The 27500-nt window shown below is 33.1% G+C and overlaps 1 protein-coding gene across 2 annotated transcripts in view; it reads left to right on the forward strand.

Moving 5' to 3' along the window:
• The window catches only part of LOC145268783 (uncharacterized), a 275311-nt gene that overhangs the window by 243195 nt on the left and 4616 nt on the right, over positions 1-27500 (forward strand). For both annotated transcript variants that reach the window (XM_080124395.1, XM_080124396.1), the window contains exons 14-21: positions 656-796; positions 3583-3690; positions 7045-7104; positions 10971-11064; positions 14869-15320; positions 19792-19872; positions 20564-20690; positions 23328-23535. In XM_080124395.1, the coding sequence (XP_079980521.1) occupies positions 656-796; positions 3583-3690; positions 7045-7104; positions 10971-11064; positions 14869-15320; positions 19792-19872; positions 20564-20690; positions 23328-23524 (1260 nt within the window). In that variant the 3' untranslated portion in view covers positions 23525-23535. The remainder of the gene's footprint in view (positions 1-655; positions 797-3582; positions 3691-7044; positions 7105-10970; positions 11065-14868; positions 15321-19791; positions 19873-20563; positions 20691-23327; positions 23536-27500) is intronic.

Here is a 27500-nt window from a genome sequence, read left to right on the forward strand (position 1 = left end):
GTCGTTCAAACTAAGCCGAGTAAGTTCTAAGGTAGAAGTCAAACGAAGAAAAATATCTTGTTTCTGAATTTTTGAGATGAGGATTGAGTAATTTGAATCATTTGGATTTTTGGGACTTTTGTTCTCATCTTGAGTTTTATTGTGGCTTCAAGTTCAAGTTTCATGCCTCTGCATGAAATTTTGAACGGAACGTTTTATTTAATCCACGGAGGTATCATGCTCTTATCATCAAAAAAGGGATAAAAATAAGAAGACAACAAATAACTGTCAATAACTAATTTCAAGCTTTAAAGTCATTTTTAGATGGTCGCTAATTTTCAAGCTTTAAAATTTTACTGGAAATCATCCTTGGACTTAAGGTTATTGGTATCATAAACTTATCTAAAATTTCTGTTAATATGTTACACCTGAAATGAAATCAAAACACACAAATAATCGACAGGTATCTTAGATTGACAAAATCAATTAAATGAAAGCGACAAAACAATTTTTCATTAGCAAAAGTTCCAGTTTCAAAAGTTTAAAATTATGTCAATAAAAAAATTAAATATTTTATCATAAAAGTTTTGTGTTGCGTGTTTGTTGTTGTTAGCTATGTTGTTCTTTTGTCTCTTGTTTTGTTCATTTTTTAATCTTTTTTTTTCCTTCTTTCCAGTTGGTTGTCTTGTCTGAATATCACTTGAAACAGTTGCAGTTCAATGCGCCATCTTGCAGTTCAACCGAAACAGATGATACATCCCAATCCGATGCTGATTCTCCATTCATCCAGTCAGTTGGATTAATTTATCAATCAAAGGTATTCTCATTTTACCGTCACAGATGCCTCACCCCCCCCCCTCTCTCTCTCTCTCTCTCTCTTTTCTTTTTTTCTTACTCTTCAAAAATGCTCTATTGTCAAAAGTGTGTTTAGTCATAAAGTCTGAAGAAATGCTGGTTTTGGAAAATTTTCAAACGATATAATGTTTGAAATTGTTCGACTGGACATGGAAACAATTCTAACGTAAAATGAAATACACTTTTTGTTGCCATCAACACCTTGTTTTGAAGTCTTGATTTTGCTTTCACAGTATATAAATGCTCAATTATGAAATATGATAATTTTATAGCTTACTCCTTAAGTCAACTCTTTTTGGCTTAAAACTCATTGGTATATAAAAATTTACTGAATTACACGAACTCAGTATATTACATATAAGTGTATATATATATATATATATATATATATATATATATATATATATATTATATACAGGGTGAGCCAAAAGTAGGTGGACAGCAGTTTGAATAGGTTTATATATTGGTTATATTAATGCAATTCTCTCTTACGTGATCTCTAAATAAATGTTTTTGTTACTGTCCACCTACCTTTGGCTCACACACACACACACACACATACACACACACACACATTTATATATTTCTCTAAAAAAGTGAATAGGAGAGATTAGAATCAGGGGGAAGCCAGAGAAGATACAATGGATAGCAATAATAAAAACAACTGAAATATTGAGGAAAATCCTCAAATGCGGAAACTAATACACATGAACTACAAATGCGAATCAGTCATGTAGAAACTGCAACAAAAGTAAAATAAAAAGATGGAGGAACACAACATAAAACCAAGAAAACTGAAACTACAAAATTGTAAAAAGTAATCTTAACGTTGGCATCAACTGACACCACACCGCAGTCGTGGGAGATGGAAAAACTGAGGAGAGAGAGCACTAACCAGGCCTCCATTGGATGAGTGCAAAGGGACTGAGATCTTGGGAAAGCTTTTGCTACCCAAATTCCAGTGAAAACCAATGATTGTTGCCAATTAGAAGTCAATTTACTTACAGAAGTGGAGAGTACTGGAAATCTGGGGAGACTTGTATATGTCTACAAAGCTGCTATTTACCCATGCATGGAGTGTTGTTGCCACATCTGGGCTGGTGCATCTGTCACTAGTCTCTCACAGGATCTAAAAAAGAGTCTCCAGCCTAGTAGGTCCCGTGCTATCAACCAAAATTCAGCCTTTGTCCTATCGTTGAAATATTGCATCTCTGTGCCTGTTTTACAAGTATTTTTATGGAATGTACGCTGTTTTACGAGTATTTTAATGGAATGTACGCTGTTTTACAAGTATTTTAATGGAATGTATGCTGTTTTACGAGTATTTTAATGGAATGTATGCTGTTTTACAAGTATTTTAATGGAATGTATGCTGTTTTACAAGTATTTTAATGGAATGTATGCTGTTTTACGAGTATTTTAATGGAATGTATGCTGTTTTACAAGTATTTTTATGGAATGTACGCTGTTTTACGAGTATTTTAATGGAATGTACGCTGTTTTACAAGTATTTTAATGGAATGTATGCTGTTTTACGAGTATTTTAATGGAATGTATGCTGTTTTACAAGTATTTTAATGGAATGTATGCTGTTTTACAAGTATTTTAATGGAATGTATGCTGTTTTACGAGTATTTTAATGGAATGTATGCTGTTTTACAAGTATTTTTATGGAATGTACGCTGTTTTACAAGTATTTTAATGGAACGTATGCTGTTTTACAAGTATTTTAATGGAATGTATGCTGTTTTACAAGTATTTTAATGGAATGTATGCTGTTTTACGAGTATTTTAATGGAATGTACGCTGTTTTACGAGTATTTTAATAGAATGTATGCTGTTTTACGAGTATTTTAATGGAATGTATGCTGTTTTATGAGTATTTTTATGGAATGAATGCTGTTTTACAAGTATTTTAATAGAATGAATGCTGTTTTACGAGTATTTTTATGGAACGTACACTGTTTTACAAGTATTTTCATGGAATGTGCTCTGATGAACTCAAGACACTTATACCCCCTCGATTTAAATACACCTGACCAACATGCCAAGCTGCAAAATCCCACCTCTAGAGATCCCTAGATACCAGAAAAGCCTTCTATTCTAATAGTTTCTTCCTCCAAACTGATAGACTTGGGAATTCCCTCCTGGGTCCCTGCTTCCCTAGTTTTACTTACCTGCAGAAGTTCAAATGTAATGTGAACAGCCATCTCGCTGCTCAACTCCCTACATAGTATCACTGTCAAATCAGTCCCAACCAGTAGCCCCTTACATTAAAGTTGCACTGTGCTTTGTTTGGAGTGAAGTAGTGAAAAAAAGAAAAAAGAACAATAGGAACATAGAGACAACACTTGACTGAGGTAAGAATGCAGAGAGGCATATTTCAAGGGCCCTCTTCATCACCACTACTGTTTATCATAGCCATGTTGTCACTGAACAACATACTCGATTAAGGAGAAAGAACACCATCCAGACTTCCACTGGAAAGGCAGATTTATTGCCACTCAAATTTCAGAAAAGGCCAACCAGTTGTTGCCAATGAGAAATCAAAAACAATAAATTGATGGACCACTAGACCAGAGAGTCAAATGGAAGCAGGGAATAGATCAGATAACACTGAAAAACACTTACCATAATACTATTTATAGAAAAGACTGAGACTAGCAACATTATGTTTGTGAGAGAGAGGTTGCAGAAAAGAAAGGTTGCTTAATAAACTTATTTCTTACTATTATAATTGTTTTCCAGATCCATATGTTAAGTCAAACATATAAACTATACGCTCAAGGCCTTACTGAAGCCAATAAGACACTGCAAGAACTGTACAAGAACGTGGACTTCAACAAATTTCTTCAAGTAAGTAATTCATCCATTTATCTGACGTTTGGATCAAATTGTTGTTTAGAGTGAAAGTTGCTTGTTTATTTTTGCAACATTCTGTGCTGTTTAAAAGAAAATTGGTGTTTATACAGTATATGACGCGGATGAAAATTGCATTCCAAGTAAAAGTTCTTTGCGATAAGTATGTATCTAACAAAAATCAGTAACCTTACCAAAAATTAGGGAAATTATTTAGTAGAAAATAAAAATCAGTTTTTGTATTTTGCTAATCTGCTATTCATTATTACTTGGTTAAATGACAAACTGACTTATCTCCCCTGCTTTAAAGGATCTCCACTCTTATCACGAATAAATTGGCAAAATATGAAAACTGATTTTTATTTTTAATTTGAATTTTACTTGTTAAGTTTTCTTAATTTTTGTTGAGGATACATGTTTTTTCATGTATATCAAAAAAATTTACTTGGAATACAAGTTTTATACTGTAAAAGCACAAAATTTTCTCACTTATTTTTGATAGAGTATAAAGTCTTTAAAGTATTTCAACTGAAAATTTCTTCTTTTTTTTTGTGGGACACAAAATTTAAAAGACAAAGTATCTTCCTCATTTGATTATTTATAAAGTCAAAGACTAGCATTTAAAATGATAATCTTTTCTGATATTCACACATGCATATACAGGGTGTCCACAAAGTCTGGCTACATTATGTAGCCAGACTTTGTGGACACCGTGTAGATTATGCAGTCAGACTTTGTGGAGACCCTGTATTATGGAGACTCACTCATTCACTCATAATTGACCCTTCCCTAACCCTTCTAACCATTATAAAAACCCAGATAGTTAATACTCTTGTGGGTAATAGCACGGTATAACACGAAACTACAGACTGCCTAACTTAACAGTCAGAAATACTAACAACCTTTCTTTGTATTCACTTTCTTGTACAATATATTCTTTATACCTAAACTGGTTGTTTGTGTCTTTTTTTATGACCCTTTCTTAGGGTCACAACAACTGGTGACAAGGATTTGAGAATGCACATTGAAAAGTTGAATTTAAAATACCTCAGTGTTCCACAACAATAAATTATTCAAACTAACAATGTCGTGTTCAAATGACCTCAACAACATCGAACCAAATCTGACTCTACAAATGAGTGATTAGCGTTAAAAAAAAAGAACATTGAAGAATCTGGTATTGCACATGTAAGGAAAAATACAAAAACCTATTCTCAAAAGAAAATAGAAAATAAGTTTTCTTTGGAGTTTTCTCAGCCAGTCTGAGAAAATGCACAAAAATGTCAGCCAGATTCAAACTCAAAGATAATATGCAACCAGTATTCAAGAAAAAAAGCAATGTACCATTTACCTCATTGGAAGAAATAAAGAGGTTGAAAAATTTGTAAAAACCAACATCCTATAAAAAATTAAATTCAGTCAATGGGCAGCCCCTATTGTCAAAAAGAAGTAAAAAAAAAATCTATGTTCGTGCTGATTTCAGCATGAGTTTAAACTCAGTACTAAGAGACTACCATTATCCACTTCCTACCTCTAAAGAAGTTTTAACTAAGCTAAACGAAAAATCTTCTCTAAAGTTGATCTGAGTGACACATATCTTAACTTCCAGTCAATGAAAATAGCTCAAAATTGCTTTGAACTAACATTCATACGGGGGTTTATTCAAGTTCGAAAGGTTAGCACCCACCATTTTTCAAGAAATTATGGATACTATGTTGAGTAGCTTTGATTTCGCAATATCATACCTGGATAATAAGTCATACCTCATAATAAGTGAGATCAGAGAATAACATCAAGAACATGATCTGAAATGAAACACATACATCAAATCTGTTGCCAACATTGCTGGAAAAATGGTTGAATCATTCTATCGCTCCAGCAATCCTCTACTTGTATAAGAGGCAAGTATGTGCTAAAATGGAGTACTGTTGCTACATCTGAGCCAGTGCTGCTCAGAGCGCCCTATCCTGCCTTGATAGAGTTCAAAACCGGCTTCGAAACCTAATGTGATGCTCTTTTGTCTCCCCTGCAACCTCTTTACCACATAGGAGACATTGCAAGTCTTTCTTTGCTCTATCACTATTTTCATGACAAGTGTTCATCTATGGTCCCTCCTTGCCAAACTTTCACAAAAAATGTAGATTTCATGAACAAAGTTTCTTTCCTAGAATTGCCTGCCTGTGGAACAGTGTTCCACTGCCCTGTTTCCTGGCCAATTACAATATTGTAGCCTTCATATCCAACTTAAAAATTCTTGTTGAGCCGTCCTCTTAAATAATCCAAATTCTACCCAATCTAATCAGTGTTTTTTCTTGTTCTTTCCTCGTGACATGGTGTAATTAGAAAATGAAAACATTTAGAAAAAAATAATTATATTTAATTAATTTCACACGTGGCATACATGATTCTCCTGATTGGAACTTTTGAACAAAATCATTGTTTAAGCACGGACTTTGATTTTCTGGTGACATCCTATCACAAAGAAAGAAAAAGAAATAACAAAAACTGATTTCATAACTGATGAAGACATATACTGTATGTGTTTATATTTGTAAATATCAATCAATATCAATAATTACCCCCACTCTTTATCTGTGCCTAAACCTAAACGTAGATTCCATGAACAAAGCTTCTTTCTTAGAACTGCACGCCTGTGGAATTATCTTCCATTTTCCTGCTTTCCGGCTGACTACAATATGGTTGTCTTCAAGTAAATAAGTTCTTGATAAGCCGTTCCATATAAGTTAAAAAATTTACCAAATTTCCATTCCTAATGATTACTATATTGTCCAATTTCTACTGTACACTCTTTAACCTTTATCCTTGAGTGGCCTCTTGGCCTTGATAATGTGGTGATGCCTTTGTAAATATATATATATATATATAAAATGAAAATTACAATTGAATTTACCAAAATGATCCAAGATGGTAAAATTAAAGTAAATTATAAATATTAAAGAATTAATATTTATAAAATTATCTCAGCCAGATATAAAAGCTCGATAAAGCCAAATAGGAAATAGAGCTTATTTTCAGATTAAATATGTTTTTAACTCATTTCAAAGTGTTTTTAACATATTTTATTAACTGTTTGCTCATATATATATATATATATATATATATATATATATATATATATATATATATATATATAGATATATTAATGCTTCTTTTTAATATATTAATGGTTTTATTTTTAAATATATTAATGATTTTATTTTTAAATATATTACTATTTAAAAAAAAATCTGGGTTGAATTGGCTTCTTAACCTATTTTTTAAAGATTAAATGTGAAATTTCATAAAATATTGCTTTTTAATAAACAGTTTTTTTTACTTTCGATCCAATAGGAATCTGTTTCCAAAACTGTGAAATCCAGCATAAGTGGATTTATTGTACGACCATCACAGGTAAAATCATCTTTTTGACTTTATTTTTAGGGGAGGGGACAAAGTGAGATAGGCAGAGGAAGAGAGAGAGAGAGAGAGAGAGAGAGAGAGAGAGAGAGAGAGAGAGAGAGAGAGAAGTTACCTCTTCTTCTCCTGCTATGAACTCTTAAACTATTTTAATAAAAATTTATTTAGAAATAAAAAGAAAGAAGAAATCAATTCTTTTAAAAGACAATAAAAAGACGATTTGGCATCACTAGACAGAGGGAAGGAGAGGAAATTAGAGGCATAGTGTGCTCACAAGAAAGAGAGAAACTCTTCTCTCTACAAACTGTAAAATCTTTTTGATACAAATTCATTTAAATAAAACTGTTAGAAAATTTTTTGGTAATTTATTTTGTTATTAAATTACTTAAATACACTATTGTTAATACCTACAAAACTATTGCATATATATATATATATATATATATATATATATATATATATATATATATATATTTTTTTTTCAGAAGTTTAGATACACCATCGATACCGTCTGTTTCAAACCTGATACTCGGGAACTGTTTTAGGTTCCAATTTTCTTCATCCGATCCATCTCATCTCTCTATAAGCAGAAGTGGAAAAACGTACACATATATTTGTGCAAATCGCGTTTTTAAAAAACTTAAATTTCAAATTATTGAAATGAAAAAAATTGTCCATTTAATATTTTGGACGCCAAAGAAAAGAAAAGTAAAAAGAAAAGAAAAAGAAAACCTGGTATATACTTAATGTGGATCTGTTATTAATGACTATAATAAGTGTGAACTTTTTTTCCTGTCACCTGAAAAAATCTGGTTTATTAATTCATCCAATTTAAATTTATTTTACCAGGCTTTGTTTATATCCTAACTAATTTGTAAAATAATCCAAGGGAGACAATTTTGTAATTCCCGATAGGCTTTACAAAACACCTTTTAAAATCGGATATTTTTATATCCTAATTTGAGTTTGATATTGAGGCCTAAAACGGTTCCCTAATATCAGATTTGAAACCGACGCTACCGATGGCTTATTGTTGTGGTTCTGGTTAGAGGTCACAATATTAAGGTGAAAAAGTCCTGGTGTTCACTACAAGCGATTAAACTGTATCTGTGCTCTTCACTCGAAATGTCTGGTTTACATAGTGCCAGATGGGTCCATATTATCATGAATATAGGGGTGTCAACTACCCCAGAACACCCCAACCAAAAATTTATTTCTCTGAAATATAATTTTTCTTTCTCAGATTGACCTCCAAGGGGTTCATCAGTTTCCTTTTTTTTGCCGGAACGACCTATTTCAGTACTAGTTTGAGGGGATTCCAGGTTAAATGCGTCATACAGTAGGTTTAACGTCTCTTTTTCTGGTGGGGTTTCACTTAACTCATTCGAAGTGCATTTGCATATCTGGTTCAAGTGTTTCTTATGCGTGGAATCTGGTCCTTCAACCACGGAGACCATATGACCGATTCTGTTCTTGATTGTTCCTTGCTCCCAGAAAGTATTATTATCTTTGTGCATCTGGAAGAATATTTTCTCTCCCGACACATAATTCGTGGGAACAGTTGTCTTTGCGGGTTTTACCTGTTTTGGCAATAATTTGCCAAAGACTGGCTGTATTTTTCTTGCAAACATCACTTTTACCAGAAACATCTGGGATAGTGTATTCTCGTTATGCTTCATGCGGTACACTTGAAGAAATTGTTACAACGTTTTTTCAGATGGAGTGTCCTTTGCTTTAAACCCCTCTTTAAGGTGTTTGCAAATCTTTCGGCCTGCCTGTTTGACCTGGGGTGGTAAGTTAGAGTTGTAATGTGGTCTACTTGGAAGTCCCCAGATGTAAACTGAGTGCCATTATCTGACACTAAACAGTTGACCACTCCAAACTGTGAGAATAACTCCTGATGAGTTTTTATAGTGAAGTTAGTAGACTTCAGGCCATTTAGAGAAGTTGTCCACTACTATGAGGTAGTACTGACTATCAAGTAGTCCTGCATAGTCCATATGTATCCATGACCGTGGGTAGATGGGCTAAATTGAATCGATGACACTTTAGCAGTAAGTGCACGTCCTCTGCATGCTTTCGCCTTTTCTTCAATATCGTTGTCCATGTTTTTCTAGTACACGTATAAACGCATTAAACTTTTCATTCTGGTGGCGCCAGGGTGTCCTGTGTGAAAATCCTTACTATTTTCTTTTGGATGGTTGCTGGAACAACTACTCTCCCCCTATAGAATAATACCTGGTCACATGTTGAGAAAACCTCTCCTACTTTTTCATCAATCTGCAGTTTTTCCTTTGTTTCTCTTATAAAATTGTCGCTTTTGGCTTCTGCTGGGTTCTTTTGATCCGTAATGTATGGCTTTGTATCCATTGTGTCTACATCGATCACATTTCTGGGACTGGTATGAATAATTCTTGTGACAGTGGAGTTTTTCACATCCTTGGCCTGGGTAACGGGTAACTCAGGTTTGTTTTGGGGTTTTTCCCGAGGGTCATGTTTGGCTTTTGCTTGAACTGTTTTGAGAGTAAAATTTTTTGTTTCTTCGTATCTTTCTAATGTGTGCTACACCTGCTTCTTCTATTGGAGTTTTCATTCCTCAATTGTTGAAGATTTATGTTTAATTCCTTTTCCAATCTGTTTAGTGCCTGGCATCTGAGTTCAGCGTCCTTGGTCGACACTAAGCCTTGAATAAAAATCAGGACCTTAAAGTTGTTGGCCGTCAATGAGGATAGTCTGAAGTCGTCACAATGTCTATTTACGACTGAAGCAATGTGTAATTTTAGTCTTCTTTGTGGGTCAGGTTGATGCATCTCCATATTTTATGGAATAAGCTGATTTTTGAACAGTATAATTCATCAAAGATTTTACTGTCTCATCGAAGCATCTAAAACACGTTAAACTACAAATGATGAAAAAATCGATTCGAATTCTTGGGTCAATAGCTGTTTAGGTGACAGGATCAGTTGACAGGGGAAGGATAATACAAACATGGGAGGAAATGATAAAAATGGACGTAAAGTAAAGAGCTGGTTAAAGATCGGTTTGAAAATCAATTTCATGGCAGCGTGCAAAAATGATGTTAAACTAATGATGATGATGATGATGAATCTATTCATGGAGATTTTGTATCTGTCTGTCTAAAGTGGAAATGATATTATAACTTGTAGGTCTGAAACCAAAACTATGAAGATGGGTAAATAAAGATCTGACCGGAAATAGGTTAACTTGAACATCATTATCTAAAATCCTTCGAATACATACCGATATTTAAAACACATTAAACTGACAATGATGATGATCTTGATAAGGAGGAGGAGGAGGAGGAGGAGGAGGAGTAGAAGCTGGATTATTTCTCAATATTTATCTAGTGATCTAATTTGCTCTCTTCTGGTACTAATAGATCAGGCTGTCTAAAGATACTGGCTTCCTGATGTTATTGTTTTTTTCTTTTGCAAAACTCAGTCATACAAACAAAATAACAAAGCAAAGAAAACAATTTCCCTCTTGAAACAACCAAATTAGACTCCATTTGGCGATATAAAAAACTTGAAGCATAAAACCTACCAAGATTAATTAATTCGACATTAAAAACCCGAAAAGAGTTGATATACTGTAAAACTAAACCGAACCGAACCGAATACCTGAATAAATATTTGAAAATATAAAGAACTTGGAACATAAAAACTTTCTGGATTCGGTATCTTAAAAAATTTTTTTTTTAAATAATAATTCATGAATAAATAAATAATCCAAAAAGGGTTGATATGCCATAAAACAAACAAACAAAATACTTCCTATATGTGTATATCTACCTCTTCGTATCTCTCCATATTAAAATAAAGTTTATTTTCCAATTTCAGCACATCAAAGAAATGTACCAAATCTTGAGGGAAATCTTTGCCAACACAGATCGAAACGCTTCTGACTATTCCAACCTTAAACAGATTGTCGAAGGTGAGATTTTCCTGACATATTAACGAGTTTCTTTACTAAATAAACTTAAAAGTAAAGGGAATTAATTCAAATTAAGAGTTGCTTCCCTTTATCTCCCTTTAAACTTAGACAACATCATTTGATTTAGTCAGCATCAGTATTTCCAGAAAAACTTTCCAAATAAACAAAAAAGTTACAATTAGACTGCGTCTAAGTAGAACTCAGTTAGAAATATATATGATATAAAGAATAATTATCATTTAATGTGAATGGAGTGATTTTTGAGTAATCTGTTTGTTCATGTATACAACAAACACACACACACTTACTTCTCCCTCTCTCTTATTATATAAAAATATAAAGATAATTTTTTAAAAAATTCTGGATCAAGGTGCAATATATATATATATATATATATATATATATATATATATATATATATATACATATATATATATATATATATATATATATATATATATATATAGTACAAGATTTGTTGAAATTCAAAAACTCCTCGTTTATTTCATCGTGGATTTCTTCATTACAGCCGTTTCGTAAAAAAAAGTAGTTCCATTGAGTGTTACTCGGATTTAATGGGAATTCTGTTTTTATCCTAACAGTTTCAACCCGTTAAATGAAAACAGTATACATTGAAATTAACAATATTTCTAAAATAAACATGATATATATATATATATATATATATATAAATCCTAAATGCCCTGGCCTAAAGAGGTTTCTTCCTTGTTCCCCTTTCTGTAACTCTTATTGAGTTGATTATGTAATAAAGTTCTTATGTAACTTATGCTTTATATATATATACTTATGATTTATATATATATATAATATATATATATATATAATATATATATATATAAAGCTTAGTGAGTTAGAAGAAGAGAGTAAGTTCAATTCTATAAGAAGAGATCGGATAATATAAAGCTCAACAAATTTCATATATATAGGAAAACAATAAGAATGGAAAATGAATTCACAAAACTGTGACTCCATTTTCCACTCTTACTGTTTTCATATATATATATATATATATATATATATATATATATATATATATATATATATATATATATATATATTGTGTGTGTGTGTGTGTATGTCATGATGATTAAACAAAATTAAGAATGAGAAAAATCTGTATCAGATCAGAAGAATTTGAGTCATATTTCTGATTCCATAAACGATTCTGTTAATTTTTTTATACTTAATTTTCTGTTGCTGGTATTAATTATAAAATAACAAATTTTTGTAATGTTTGTAAATTACCAGTAAAACTAAAATCTTAAGATCCTAATAACAAATTTATGTAAAAAATACCTTAGAAGAAAATGACTCAATAGAAATGGCATGAGTAAAAAAAAAAAAATGTTCAGATGAAAGATAAAGATGAAAATTTTGCAATCATGTGAAGAGAAAGGTCCATAAATATATAAGAACCGTGTTAAAAAAAAGGTCCATAAATATATAAGAACCGTGTTAAAAAAAAGGTCCATAAATATATAAGAACCGTGTTAAAAAAAAGGTCCATAAATATATAAGAACCGACTTAAAAAAAAAAAGTTGATCAAATTAAAAAGAAAATTTTATCTATATTTAAAAGTAGATGAGGAGTTTTTGCTACCCCCAAATGAAAAGTCGACCTTTTGCAATTAAACGATTTTAAAATCAGGTTCGGTACTTAATTTAATCACGTAAATTAATATACAAAGATATAATTTTATGCATATATTTTCAGTATTTACTTCAGCAGTGCTCAATACATAGGTAGAGCTAGGTAGTAAGTTATGAAAATATATATGGCAATTAAGCCATATTTATTTCATTCTCATGAGAATTCGTCAGGCTTAGCGATATTTGTGTCAGGATGCAATTCATATTCATAAGTAACATAAATCTTCGACTCATCCATCGGTTCCAAGATATTCATCTGAAATCGCTAAATCACAAAATTATAGTTTACCTAGACTGCATCTGTAAGCTGATGATATTATGGTCATATGATATGAAACTATGATGCAAAAAAAAATGTGAGCATTATATTTTGATAAAAACATGATTAATGGAATCAGACATTTCATTCTTAATGACATTCACGACTTTGACGACATTTACTTGACTCATTTCCTAGAACACACAGCGTTCCACATGAATGCAGACCATGCACGATGCTTTGCAGTGGCCAAGGTATTTGCTGAACCAGCAATAAACACCATAGACTTGTGGAGCAGAGATAAGTTTAACATCGACTTAAATGGTGTGTAACCTCGTCTTCAGCCAGATTTCCAGACATCTTCAATCTTGCTATTGCCCTAGGAATGAACTCTATGTTGTGGCATGCAACGTGGCCAAAACAATTTAAAGATGATTCTGCATCACATCTAAATTTGTGTATTTGAGACAAATTCGTGGTGGCAGATCTGCAGAATTAGGCGGAGACCATGTAGGTAAAACTGCAGTTCTAAGGGGATAGCCAGGAAGAAACAAGGAGGGGGGGGCAAACTTTCATAGCAAAAATTTAAAAAATAAATATTGTTCATTTCATTTAGTTTTAGTAAAGTTTCATGTTGTTCATTTTTTATTATAATTAGGGCAACCTAAAACTTGCAATTAATGCTCATTGAATGTTCTGATGACGTGAAATTTAAATATCTTGATTGATTTATGAATTTTTTATATATAATTACTTTGTCAAATTACTCAACCTGATTAATAAATGCAATTTTGGGTTGCCTTAATTATAACTTTTCATGTTTCATAGTTTTTTTGTTCTTAAGCTTTGGTACCTTTTGCCACATTCTAGTTGTAATTAAATACTTGTTGTCACATTTAGGCTGGTGCATCTGCTGCTTGTCTCTCACTCCTGGACAGGGTTCAAAAGAGAATCGCCGACCTGATAGGTGCTGAACTGTCATCTAAGCTTCAGCCTCTGTCCCATCAGCGAAATGTTGCATCCCTCTGCCTGTTCTACGAATACTTTAATGGTGAATGCTCTGATGAAGTGCAAGCACTTGTACTTCCTCGACGTGCCTACCTCTGACAAACCCGACAAGCAACTAAATCCCACCCCTTTACAGTAGAGATCCCTAGGTCTAAGAAAGCCTTTTACTCCAATAGTTTTTTCCCCAGAACTGCAAGTCTTGGAACTGCCTTCCGGAATACTGCTTTCCCAACTGTACTGATATACAGAAGTTCAAGGGTAATGTGAACAAATATCTCCCTTCATAATGCCCCCGCAAATTATGTCCCCAATAGTAGCCTCCTACTTCAAAGTGGCACTGTGCCTTGTTTGGGGTGAAAATTGAATAAGAAAAAAAAAATACTTATAGCAAAACAAAAAATGAAAGAAATGAAAGGATAAATGTTTTGTTTTGTTTTGCTACAAAAAAATGAAAATAAATTAGTAAATATTCTGAATGAAATGAAAGAAAATAAGCGAATCCAACTCTACAAGATTCCCCTATAGAAAGGTAAAATTTTAGGTGTTATTGTGAAATGGCAGACATAATCGATTCGCAAGAAGTAAATAATTCTCCCATTAGCAGGCAAATTATTTAGGACAAGGCAAATGTCTGCCTGCCTGTCACTTGCTGCCCTACTAGTGCTTTAAATTAGTGAAAACATTTCGGTCAACTTCTCCAAAAAACACGGTTCTTATTGGCCAGGTCTCGCAACCGTAGAGAAGGACCATCTGAACAAATGCCTAATAAATCCGGATTTTTGTATTTTGATCTTGGGTTGTAGGTGACTCTTTCATTGTTAATGATTACGACGTATCAATAACACTTGATGTTTTATTTTATGCAGGTTTGCAGTTGTGTGTCAGCCACATCAACAATTATACTTGCATGAGAGCATTGGGTTTATCATCATCACGCTCCTCTTCTTCATCACAGACATCGCTTAGCATGTCTGCCTCAAGCGGCTCTGCATGCTCTTCTCTTGTTCTTGATGGCAACCCCACTGAAAACCCTCCTCAAGAATCGAGTATAGCCCGTCCTGATCAAGCAACTCCGGCAAATAATGATATCTACTTTCAACATAAAATACAAAGCAAGGTATCACTTCGGCGAGAACAGCCTTCATTGTCATCAATTCGCTGTTTACGAGCATCTGTGAAATCCCAGAATTCCAAGTTAGTACAGACAAAACCAGGTCGAACGTCTGTGTCATCAAACTGCTCAGAGGATTCTGGTCACTCTGTCGATTCAGAAATTTTGAACATCCAACAGAAATTGCATTTTCCTCCTGGAATTCAAGTAAGTAACTTTAAAACTGTATGGCATGAGGACATATACAGTGCCGGCAAAAAGAAAGTCCGCTTTTTAATTTTCTCAAAAACTGCAAATTTAAGCTAAATTTAATGTATTTGATTCGTCTTTTATTTCTCTATAATTTTTCCCTGTTCATATTTGAGTTTTAATTGAAATATTTTAGTGTTTATGTCAATTTAAAAAATAACTTCAAATTAAGGAGACAAAAAGAAAGTCCACACAATGTAAAATTGTTATTTAAATGTAACGTTAGGACATTAATGCAACACAAATACAACAGGAACACAATGAATTAGTTGATATTTAGTAGCATAGTAGCAATTTGACAACTTGCAATCTTTTGGGAATTCCTTGAATTAGACTGCAGCAATACTCCGGAGAAAGGGCATCCCACTTTTCTTTAATTTTTGTCCAAAGTTCTTCCAAATGTGAGGTTTTATCAATGTGTAGCTGTTGCTTGATGTAATGCCATACGTTTTCAACAGGATTGAGGTCTGGAGATTGTGCAGGCGAATCCAAACACGGAATATCATACTCTTCCAGGAACCTTTTGACGTTTAGCTTAAATTTGCAGTTTTTGAAAAAATTACAAGTGCGGACTTTCTTTTTGCTGCCTGTGTATGTGAGTGCCCTGAAAGTATTAAACTCTTTTTCATGTGCAAATTTTACAATGTGCTAGCTGTTGTTTTTCCGTCGTTGCCCAGAATACACTAAAGGCATTTTAGTTTTATTTCTTTTCATGTTTTTAAACTTATACGGAAAAAAATCAAATCTATTTATAATAGCCTGGATGCTCGGCGTTGCCCAGGTGTTTGGAGGTGTAAAAATATGTGGTAGTAGGCAGGTAGGCTTGAACCTGTGACGTGACGGCTGAAAAAGAAAATGAAAAAAAAAACCCCTGACATCTTACCCCTACTCCATGATGTGACCAGATGTGCAAAGCGTTCAAATTTAACGTAGTCAATCAAAAAGATGACTTGCAGACATGGCATTGCTTTTAAATCTCCCATGGAAGTTGTTTTTAATATGGGGGAAAAGCAGCTCCCCAAAAATGGGGGCACTCTGGCAGCATCCAAATAAATAGTAATTAGCTCAGTATGAAAGTTTTCCCCTACATCGACCAAGGACCACTTACAGATGAAATACTACTTTTTTGTTGTAAATTAATACCCTAGGCTACCCCCCTCCCAAACTAAAATGAGATTCAACCCTTTTAGGCGATTACGTGTTAACATTCTGAAAAACTTGATGGGAAGAAAAACAAAAAAAAAGTCAATTATTTAAGAATTTAGGAGGAAGGATCTGCTTCACATATTAATTTAATGTAAAATGAGTTTCATTTCGGAGACATTGTAGCATTTTAGAGCAGTTAACTAAAACGTATTAGTTTTCTGTAAGAGATAAATTCTGTTCATTTTTAGGGGAAGTTACAACCTTGCCAGTCAGACTTAGGGTTAGTATTAAAAATTTAGTGAACATCTTTACAAAGTTAGTATATTCTAGAAATGAGGATCATTTTTATGTTAACTTTATATATGAAATTTAACTGCTTATCTAAATTCTAAAATTATTTTTATCTGAGGGTGTTAATCTACACATTCGATATTATTAGTGTTGTGGAGACGCCCACTAATTAGCATACGTGGGTGAAAAGATATAGATAAAGGTATCAAGTCAGCAAGACCGGGGAGCTGTGTTCGAACGCCGGATAGGCAAGACGCATGTGCCGGTTGCTCCATGAAAGACTTTAACACGCCCTCTGCCGAGCACTCTTCCAACTGCAGTACAACTGCACCTTTGTAAATATGTATTATCTTTTCGTCTTAATATATTTGTTTTACCTTTACTTTCTGCGTTCGTGTTGTTATTGATACAGACACAACAATTAGTAATAGTGGTATTTCTATTATCTGTACCTTTTTCTTTTTGCATTATAACAAATCAATCGACTACATATTCGTCATATTAACAGTAACAATAAAAATCTTTATGATTTAGGATAAAACATGAACATTCTTTGGTAGAGAGAACGAACAGAATAGTTAACAATACATCTCCATTCTGTTCTTCTCAGGTTAAGAATGTTTTCCTCAATAGTAACCATGTTATTTAGAAACTCATTTTTAACATGTTAATGTTTCTGTCCATACACCGTCTTTTTTTTTTCATACCAGTTGTCAACTATTTTCAATGGTTTATGAAAACATTCATATAGCATTTTGTGAGCTAATCACAAGCACATATCGCCTTTGTTTGAAAAGAAAAGAAAGTTTTTAGTTGTTTCACTATTTTCAATCAATTACACCAAAAAGATTTGAAAAAATATTTAAAAAGATCTAATCATGTAATATACCCCCCCCCCCCACCACCACCACGTGTATTTTTTATGTTTGCAAAAATATTTGCAGATATAACATGGAGGTTTTATAGTAATTCAAAAAAATAAAAATGAAAGTAAAATAAAATAAAAAAACAAATACCTAATTAAATATTTAGAAATGTAAAAAGAATCGGAATCTGGAATTTAGTCCAGAATCGGTAATTGTATCAGAATGGAAAAACATTTTGGAATCGTCCCATCACTAATATACTTTTGACCTAAAATCTTAGACTCCAGTCTTTCTCAGTCATTTCCATTTAAACACACAAAGACTAACTAATCGAGATAACCGCTAGAGATAATGGCATGCCAGTGTCCACTCAAAAAGGCCTATTTTCAGACAACTCAAGTAGATTGCTCTCAATATGAATCCCTGCTTAAAGAGACATTACTTTATTTCCAAAGAGAAATAAAATTCTGAGTTGCCAGACTCCAAATCCGAAATATTTTCAATTTCTTCTGTGTTCCTCTTCTCTTGGTTGGGTATTTATTTCTTTACCACACTGAGAAAATGTGAGACTAGGGTTGGAAAATGGAAACAAAGAGCCAGCGCCCCTAAGGAGAGGCACTCTGATCTGCAAAAAATTGCCTAGCAGCCCTGTCAGCATTCTCCAGTTTGGACACCTCAAGCAATTAGCAATAAACTAACTCCTCAAAGAGAGAAGACAAAGCCTGGGAAGGTAAACCTCCTAGAACTGCACAGAACCAACAACACACTGCAGTCAACATGGAAAAGGCTATTTCAGAAATTGCATAGACTCTGTTGCCGAGAGAAAAAATTCCCTGGCTTGAAATGGAGCTCTTGGCTGAACATCTTTCATCCATTGCAAGTGTACTAATCACAAGCACCAAAAATATGCAACATTAAACATGCAATCACCTAGTTTAGATAAATATATATTATTTTTGATTTTTACATGTAACTAAAACGTTTTATGTGTAACAAACGTTTTACATGTAAGTCAAACGTTTAAGTGTAACTTAAACGTTTGCATGTAACTCAAACATTTACATGTAACTCAAACATGTAAGTGTAACTCAAATATTTTAGTGTAATTCAAACATTTTAAGTGTAACTCAAAATGTTAAAATAAATTAGTCATATGTTGATAACATCACCAACATGACCTCCCACAACATCAAAGCCAGCCTGATCGCTACCATCCACCAAGTATTTGCTGAGCTTTCCTGTGGAAAAGGCATGCTCCCAGTTCTGGACCTGTATTGAAGCAGTGATTAAGGCTGAAGGCGACTACATTGAATTAAATAGATGTCAGCTCTACTAATCAAGTTACCTTAATTGATTTTTTAATAAGCTTTAAAATAAAGCTGTAGCGTTGTTTTCTTTATCGTTCCACTCTGTATTTGTTTGTTTTTATAATATTTTATACTTATACAGTGTTCTTACTTGTGTCAGCATGGTCAGATGGAAATTCCATATTATATGATATTTCAGAAAAATTACCTTCGTCAGATATGTGTTTATCTTTAGTTCATGTACATGAACAGTTTGTGCCTATCCGTTACACTTCTGCAAATATAAGAAGCATATTCATCAATTCACCAAAAACGATTTTTATTAGCGTACAATTGTTTCAGCCTATCTCACTGATATACATAAATTTTTTAAATGCATAAAACGTTTTTTTTTCATGAAGAGGTCATAAAAATGTTAACCCTCCAAGCCGGAAAAAAATCAAATTGTATTCAGCATTTATTTTAAATTCGGTAAATTTGTTAACTTATATGGAACGGCTCATCAAGAACTTGTTTACGTTAGACTTGAAGACAACCATATTGTAGTCAGCTGGAAAGCAGGAAAACGGAAGACAATTCCACAGGCATGCAGCTCTAAGAAAGAAGCTTTGTTCATGGAATCTATGTTTAGGTTTAGACACAGATAAAGAGTGGAGGGAATTATTGATAGTGTTTTCAGCTAGACGAGTTTCTTGCTTCAATTTGTATCAATCTGTTACACCTTTGCATTGTATTGCCTTCTATTAATTTTCATTTATACACTACACAATGCTTCAAGCATTAACTTCTTTTCTCTTTTGTTTTTACATTTATTTTTAGGTTTTTCACCTGTGTCAGGATGATCGACACCTTATTTATTCTGGAGAAATGTTTAAATGGGATGGAGATGTCTGGAACAAGGTTTGTATTACAATCAAGCGCATTCTTATTGAAGGGATAGCAGCCATGCAGTTATGGTCTATGATTCGGATGACAAAGTATCATTTGTTTTGCTTTTGTTTTATGACAAACTCCTTTTCGAGTTTTTTTAATATTAAATCCTGTCATTTTGGTAAAAGTTTGTATGCTTCGAGTTATATTTTTATGTACGGCACAATCACGTTGACACACTGGTTCTCACCAGATCACCGAAGTTAAGCAGCATTGAGCCTGGCCAGTACCAGATGGGTGACCATTTAGGAAGGCTAGGTGCTGTATGTACCTTCTGGGAAGGTTGGGCTTGGGGCCAGCACCCTCACCCCGAAAAAAGAACTCTTCACTACAAAAGCATCTGTAAAAGTTGTGGATGACCTATGCTCCTTCAGGGGTTCAAAGGTATGGGGGGGGAGTTATATCTTTGAATATTTATTTATGGTATTTCGTTTGGTTGTTTTGGTTTATGACATATCAACACTTTTCGGATTATTTAATGTCGAATCTTGTAATTTTACTAAAAATTTGTATACTTCAAGTTCTTTATATCTTTAACTATTTATGATATTTGGTTCGATTGTTTTGTTTTATGGCATATTAATTTTGTGTTAATTCAAGAAATTTCCTAAAAATGTTAACTGAATGATTGTCTAGACTGATTCAGTTTTTTAATTTTCAGCTGCAGTTGCTCCTTTTTACGGACATCCTACTACAGACAGAAAAAACGTTTGATGGATTGCTTGCTGTTGTTGAGGCACCATTATTTTTAACGCACATCCAAGGCATCGAAGTGCAGAGAAAACACCGTAAGTCTCTTACACAGTGTCAGCTTGTTTCATATAATTTATTCATATTTATCTAAACGGGTAGGTGATTTCTCCATTTTTTTGGTTAAATTAAAAAATGTTTACGTAATGGTTTCCAGTTTTCTTAATAATTAAAAATTTAACGTTAATTGGTCTTTTTTTGTAGAATTTTTGCTAAAATAAAATATTTTAGATATGAAGTGGCCAAACTGAAATCATCTGGCTTCCACTGTTGGGCATTGTCTGATAGCAGAAACTAGCAGAAGCACTGGCATTTCCGGTTGTGTGATCAGTATTGGCCTCGATTGAATCACTCTGAACTGAAATTGTCTGTCTTCAACTGTCGGGCACTGATATCCACTGGTTGTCACTGAATGCCTGTGGCAGGCACTGATAGTCACGTGCATTTAATGTTGTTTTGAGATGGTTAATAATGGCTGCCTTTACAACTTATTGGTTCCCGGTATTCACTGCTTGTCACTAGTATCTATGACAATCATCAGCCTCCATTAGACTGCTCTGAAAAAAAATTATTTGTTTTCAAAAGCAGGCACTGGTGGCCACTGGCGTTTAGTGGCATTTTGAGGTAATTACTTGCATTTACTGGTGGGTATGGGCTTCCTCCACAACTATCAGTCATTGCTGATCAGAACCAGTGTCTTTGAAATGAAAATGGCTGTCTTCATTTGTCACGCACTGTCATCTAGTGGTGGACACTCTCATCCACTGGCAGTTATGATGGTGATTAGGTTAATAGCTGTAATTGATGATCTCAAGTGGTTACTGTCACTTCATGACAGTGGTAGGCAGTAGCAAGTAAATTGTCTATTTTCAGTTATCAGTAACTGTCATCCAGTGGTAGGCACTGTCATCCATGATGGTCATTGCTCTTTTAAGGTGGTTACTGTCATTTCATGGCAGGGGTGAGCACTGTTGGTTTGAAGCTGTTACTTCTACTTTGAGGTGGTTTTTGTACTTATGCAGAATTCAGACCGTGGTATTTTTCAGATATAATGTTCAAGTAAAATTTAACTTATTGTTTGTCTATTAAAATATTAGTTGAAAGTATGGAATAGTTACAAAAAGCTCTGACCTCCCATGTTAAGAATGTGTTCCTAAATAATAACATTATTATTTTAGAATGGTCCGTATTCTGCATAAGTAGCCATTTGTTGACTGATAAGCACACAAATAAATATAAACAATATATAATATGCACCATATATGTAATAACTTTTGGTGTATGAAATGCAATGTTTTTTTGGTAATGTTTGAAACGTGGAAATATTGTGAGATAAAATTTTATGTTAATTGTTGTCATGTTTATGTTTTTTCTTTTAATAAATTTGTGCAAAATTCCAACAAATGAAGACGGCGACAATGACGATGATGATAAGGAAAAAAAGATGCAAAAGAATTTTCTGTTATGATATCCGATTCCTTTATCAAAGCAGAAGGAAACATATATATATATTATTATTATGTTGTTTAGTTCTTGATAGGCTTTAAAAAATTTTTTTTTGAAATTCCAATAAAAGTATGTGAACATCCAATCAAATTGACCAGAACTTAATACAGGATTTTGAAGAGAGGGATTCGTTTTCATGTAGAATAGCTGTAATGAATGGATAATAAATGTCTTGCATAAGAAAGTAAACACGGAGGATGTGGTTGTGAAAAATGTGGCAAATGTATCAAAGTTCCCTGTCTCGTCAAGGAGAGTAAAAGTAGAAAATAATGATGAGTAAATATCCTGCTACCATCTGTAAATATGACTTGTTTGTGAGAGTGACTCTCCTTGGAAATATTATAGGAATTTACAATAATGAATAAAATTGACTGTTAATATTCAGAAATCATGCAAAAAAAATATTGGCATGTAGTGTAACCATAGTGAATTTATATATGGTGTCTGTGTTTGTATTCCTATAACGTTTTTTTCTATAAGGGAAAAATCTTCTCTGTTTTATAGAGAAGAAAAAAGAAGAGATAATTTGTAGCCTTTAATAAGAAATAATACAAACCATCTAATCTAAACTATAAATTCAAATTGAATATTTATTGTTAAATAATTTTAATTGTAGTTAAGCTTTCAAGGTTTAGCTCAATAGATATTAATTTTTTATTTCAGAGTATGTATAAAAGAAACAGTAGAAATCAGATTCCAATAACAACATTTATTTATTAATGAAGAGGTTTTTTCTTACATTATTAAACGCTATTTTAGTTATATTATTTTTTAAAGAAAAGTATTTACATAAAGAAATAGCGCCATCTTTAATCCCCCCCCCACACACATATTTATTTATTTATTTATTTATTTATTATCTCTATATCTTTAATCCACACACACACACACACACACACACGCACACACACACAGACACACAGACACACACACACACACACACACACACACACACACACACACACACACACATATTTATTTATTTATTTATTTATTATCTCTATATCTTTAATCCACACACACACGCACACACACACAGACACAGACACACACACACACACACACACACACACACACACACACACACACACACACACACACACACACACACACACACACACACACACACACATATTTATTTATTTATTTATTTATTATCTCTCTTCCAGCCACTGATTTTATTGTTCATCTCAGCAATGCAAGTGCTAAGAACACCAACTCCAGGTTAATTTTCCGGGCACCTTGCATCGAACAAAAGTACACATGGAAAAGTCTCATGGAACAACGGATTTTCAGCAACAGAAGTGGAAGTCTGGAATCTTTTGTAACATCGGATATTTCGGGGGCATCTGGGGTTATCATTTGAACAGCATCCAGGTGAGAAAAAAATCTAGACAAAGATTTCGAGAGACATTTTACCTATATATATATATATATATATATATATTACTATAATAATTAAATACCTACAGATACTAGTGTTTCATCCTTTCAGGAATCTTCAGTGCAGGGTGTCACGATTAACACCAGTCGACAGATTCGCAAGAAATAACGTTGAATTTAAACATTTTACTTTTAAATGTTCTTTACGTCAGTCACAGCGATCTAATCATTGTACGATGATCTATGCATAAGAGCTAAATTGATCAACTTAATTCAACTAAATTGATCAACTTAATTCAACTAAATTGATCAACTTAATTCAATGATAAGAAACAAGTTTCTTAAAGGGGCTGACATAATATATATATATATATATATATATATACTGTATTAACAAAAACCAAGACTTCAAAAAAAGAATTGATACCAACAAAAAGTGTATTTCATCGCTATCAATTCTTTTTTTGAAGTCTTGGTTTTTGTTAAAACAGTATATGAATGCTCAATTATGAAATATGATAATTTTGTAGCTTATAATTTAAGTCATCTCCTTTTGGCTTAAAATTTGTTGGTATATGAACGATTATTGAATTATATAAACCCAGTAAAATTCGGAATACTACAAACAAGTCATATCTATCTATCTCTCTCTCTCTCTCTCTCTCTCTCTCTCTCTCTCTCTCTCTCTCTCTATATATATATATATATATATATATATATATATATATATTGTTTAAAATATAATTATCCACTAACATGTGTTTCATCATCTATGACTCGTCAGAGTGGCTGAATTTAGAAAGATTTGGAAAGAAACCTAAACTTCTACCACTGGGGTATCTCACATGACTGCTGGATATATCATGATTTACATACATGTTATTTATTTGTTTTGCGATACTTTTTGAATGAATTCAATTATTTATATGGAAGTGCATTTTTACCTAAGATATATATATATATATATTTTATAAAGCCCCCCCTCTTTGGGTGGAGCACTATCGTAAATAATCTCACTCGCTACTTAATTTGGCTGAAAAAATGCGAAGCTTGCGGTTTGTTTACAAACAAACGTTTGAGCACTTTATGAGTGGCGGATGGATGTTTATTTAAATAGACATTCGGACAGATTAGTTGCGGGCACCGCTTCCATGGTCAGGGGGTAGAACTGCTGACTGTCATTACGACGGTTCTAGGTTCGATTCTCGGCTTGGCATAGGTGTTAGTCTAGCAGCACTGATGAGTTGTGATACAACGAAACAGGACTGTATGTCGATGACTAAAATATATTTTATATATATATATATAGATAGATACATGTGTGTGTGTGTGTGTGTATATGTATACATATATATATATATAGTGCTTTAAAAATAATTCACAGAAAAACCCTAGCCAAACAAACAACAAGGGTTTTTACATGTATTATTTTTAAAGCACTATATAAGTTTTGTATTATGACAAAGTTATATGTACATCTGTGTGTGTGTGTGTGTGTATATATATATATATATATATATATATATATATATAAATTGAGAATGTGTATGTGAGGATGTGTCTCAACGAATTTTGGGGTATTTTTTAGGGTATTCAGACACGTGGAAAACGATTTTCATCTGGGGGAAAAAGACTGCTAAGGGGTAAAAATTGAAAAATTTGTGCGTGGGGCTCATCGGATTTTTATCTGTTAACTGTTTTACGAGATTTGAACAAAAAGTGAACTCTTAAGTGAAAACAATATTTGCATGCCTATGTCTCTGTTTTTTCCATTTTTTTTTTCTACTTCATTTTTCTAAACGGAATTTAACGTTATGTTTAATACTGGGCAACGCTGTGTACGTCTTCTAATTTTTGAAAATATAAATCAGTAATGTGTAGTCACAATTCCTTAGAAAGAAAATGGCTGCCAAGTTAAAGTTTTATGTAAAAACTGACACTGAAAAAAATCCACACATAAAAACAATTGTTTGTAAGGAAAGTTTGTTTCGTTAAAAGAAAAGAGTTTTTTTTCATATTGAATGATGAAATCCATCTTTTGAACATTTACATCTCTGGTTCAATTTGCATGGTCAATTACAGATCTCACACCTTTAGCACCTCTAGCAATTGGCTATTAACAGACATTTGGCAATCCTTCAAATCATTTTGAAAATTGCCAGCTTAATGACGTGTTGGAATTATGTTATTTCTTTAGTCTGCATACAATTATTGTCATAAACATTATTTGCAAGATTTGTTGGATGCACTCTAAGAACTCAGCAGCCATTTACTTTCTAGGTCTAACCATTACCAATAAATCTTATCATTGATTTATTTCCCCCTTATTTGGAAATCTTTAGTTTATGTGTTTTTCATATCCAAATATATTTTTGCCAAAATGAATTACCTCCCTTGAACTATTTTTTGAAACGCTACATCTTATCAGAAAGACAGGTTTTCAAACATATGCGTTTCAGGTAAAAACACCATTAACTATTTACATGTCATGTCAGAATTAGTATAAATTTTAAAAGTTACGTAAAAATATCCAGTAGAAGATGTGCTACATCTAGTTTTGACAGAAAATCATAGATATTTTTTCCTTTTAAAAATGATGGGGTTTAATGTAAACAAGTAAAGCAAGGGAGATAACTCAGTTTGTCATACAGAGTTTGTTGCATAAAGAATTGTTCCACATTAAAACATACAATAAAACTTGATAATTCAATAAACTTTATTTTTATTTTTAATTACAAACAAAAATAAAATTCTTCCACTGGATTATTTTTTGTAATTTTGGGAATTTATATTAATTTGGACATGTCATCTAAGTATTTTGTTTTTATCTGAAATGCATTTGTTAGAAATCCCATTATATTGCTTCATCTTATCACTGAGTTATCTCCCCTTATTTGGAAATCTTAACTTTATATGTTTTTCTTACTAAAATTTGAAGTGAGAGTTTATAATCGCAATATTTACATTACACTATACACGGTGAAACGATAAAAGTGTTGCGCTAAAGAAAGCAACACTACAGCTTTATTTTACAACTTTTATTGAAAAACTTTATTCAGGTAACTTGATTATGTAGTAGAGCTGACATCTATTCAATGTAGCCAACTTCAGCCTCAATCACTGTTTTGATATGGGTCCGTAACTGGGAGCATGGCTTTTCTGCAAGCACTGGTGGAAGCGCGACGAATACTTGGCAAATACTTGGCGGATGGCGCCGATCAGGCTGGCATTGATGTTGTGGGAGGTCATGTTGGTGATATTTCTGATGTATGACCAAACAAAGTAGTCCAGCAGGTTCAGGTCGGGAGAGAAGGGGGGGGGGGCAGTGAAAGAAGAGTACAAAGTTGTTGCACTTTTTCTGAAGCAAAGTCTTTGAATTTTTGGGTCGGTGCCAAGTCATGCTGCCACCTTATTGCACCAGAGAATTATCGCACTCTTCAGCACATCCAGGTACACTTTGGTGTTGGCTTTCAAGTTTACTTTGAAGATGTGAGGTGGCATGATGTGGCCCTCACTTGAAACCACACCAAAGACCATAACCATGGCCGAAAACTTTGTTTTCATCATCCTTGTTATTCACGGTAATCCAGTGACGCATTTTGAGGGTTCTGGCAATGGTCTTGTTGTCATAACTTGGATTGGTAGAGAGCATGAGTTGTACAGCGGCGCATCTCCAATCTCGTTTGTTGAACATTGCGTTACTTTCCGACATCATAGAAGGCTCCTATCACTCTTGGGATTTGTACACAACCGGCCAACTAGTAGATGGTCAGCAACAAACAAAGAAAAGTGGTTTTCATCAAATGGAAATGGAGTCATGTTGTCTTTTCTAGAGCAAGAATTTTATTATTTGACCCTGTATTTTTAATTTAACTGTTTGTTGCTTAATTATTATTTATTTACTTTTATTCTTGTTCAACCCAAACAAGATATATTGGATATTATATGCAATCATGCTT

Source organism: Euprymna scolopes, chromosome 44 (genome assembly GCF_053919585.1).
Source record: "Euprymna scolopes isolate OS-2025 chromosome 44, ASM5391958v1, whole genome shotgun sequence".
Classification (NCBI taxonomy): Eukaryota; Metazoa; Mollusca; class Cephalopoda; order Sepiida; family Sepiolidae; genus Euprymna; species Euprymna scolopes.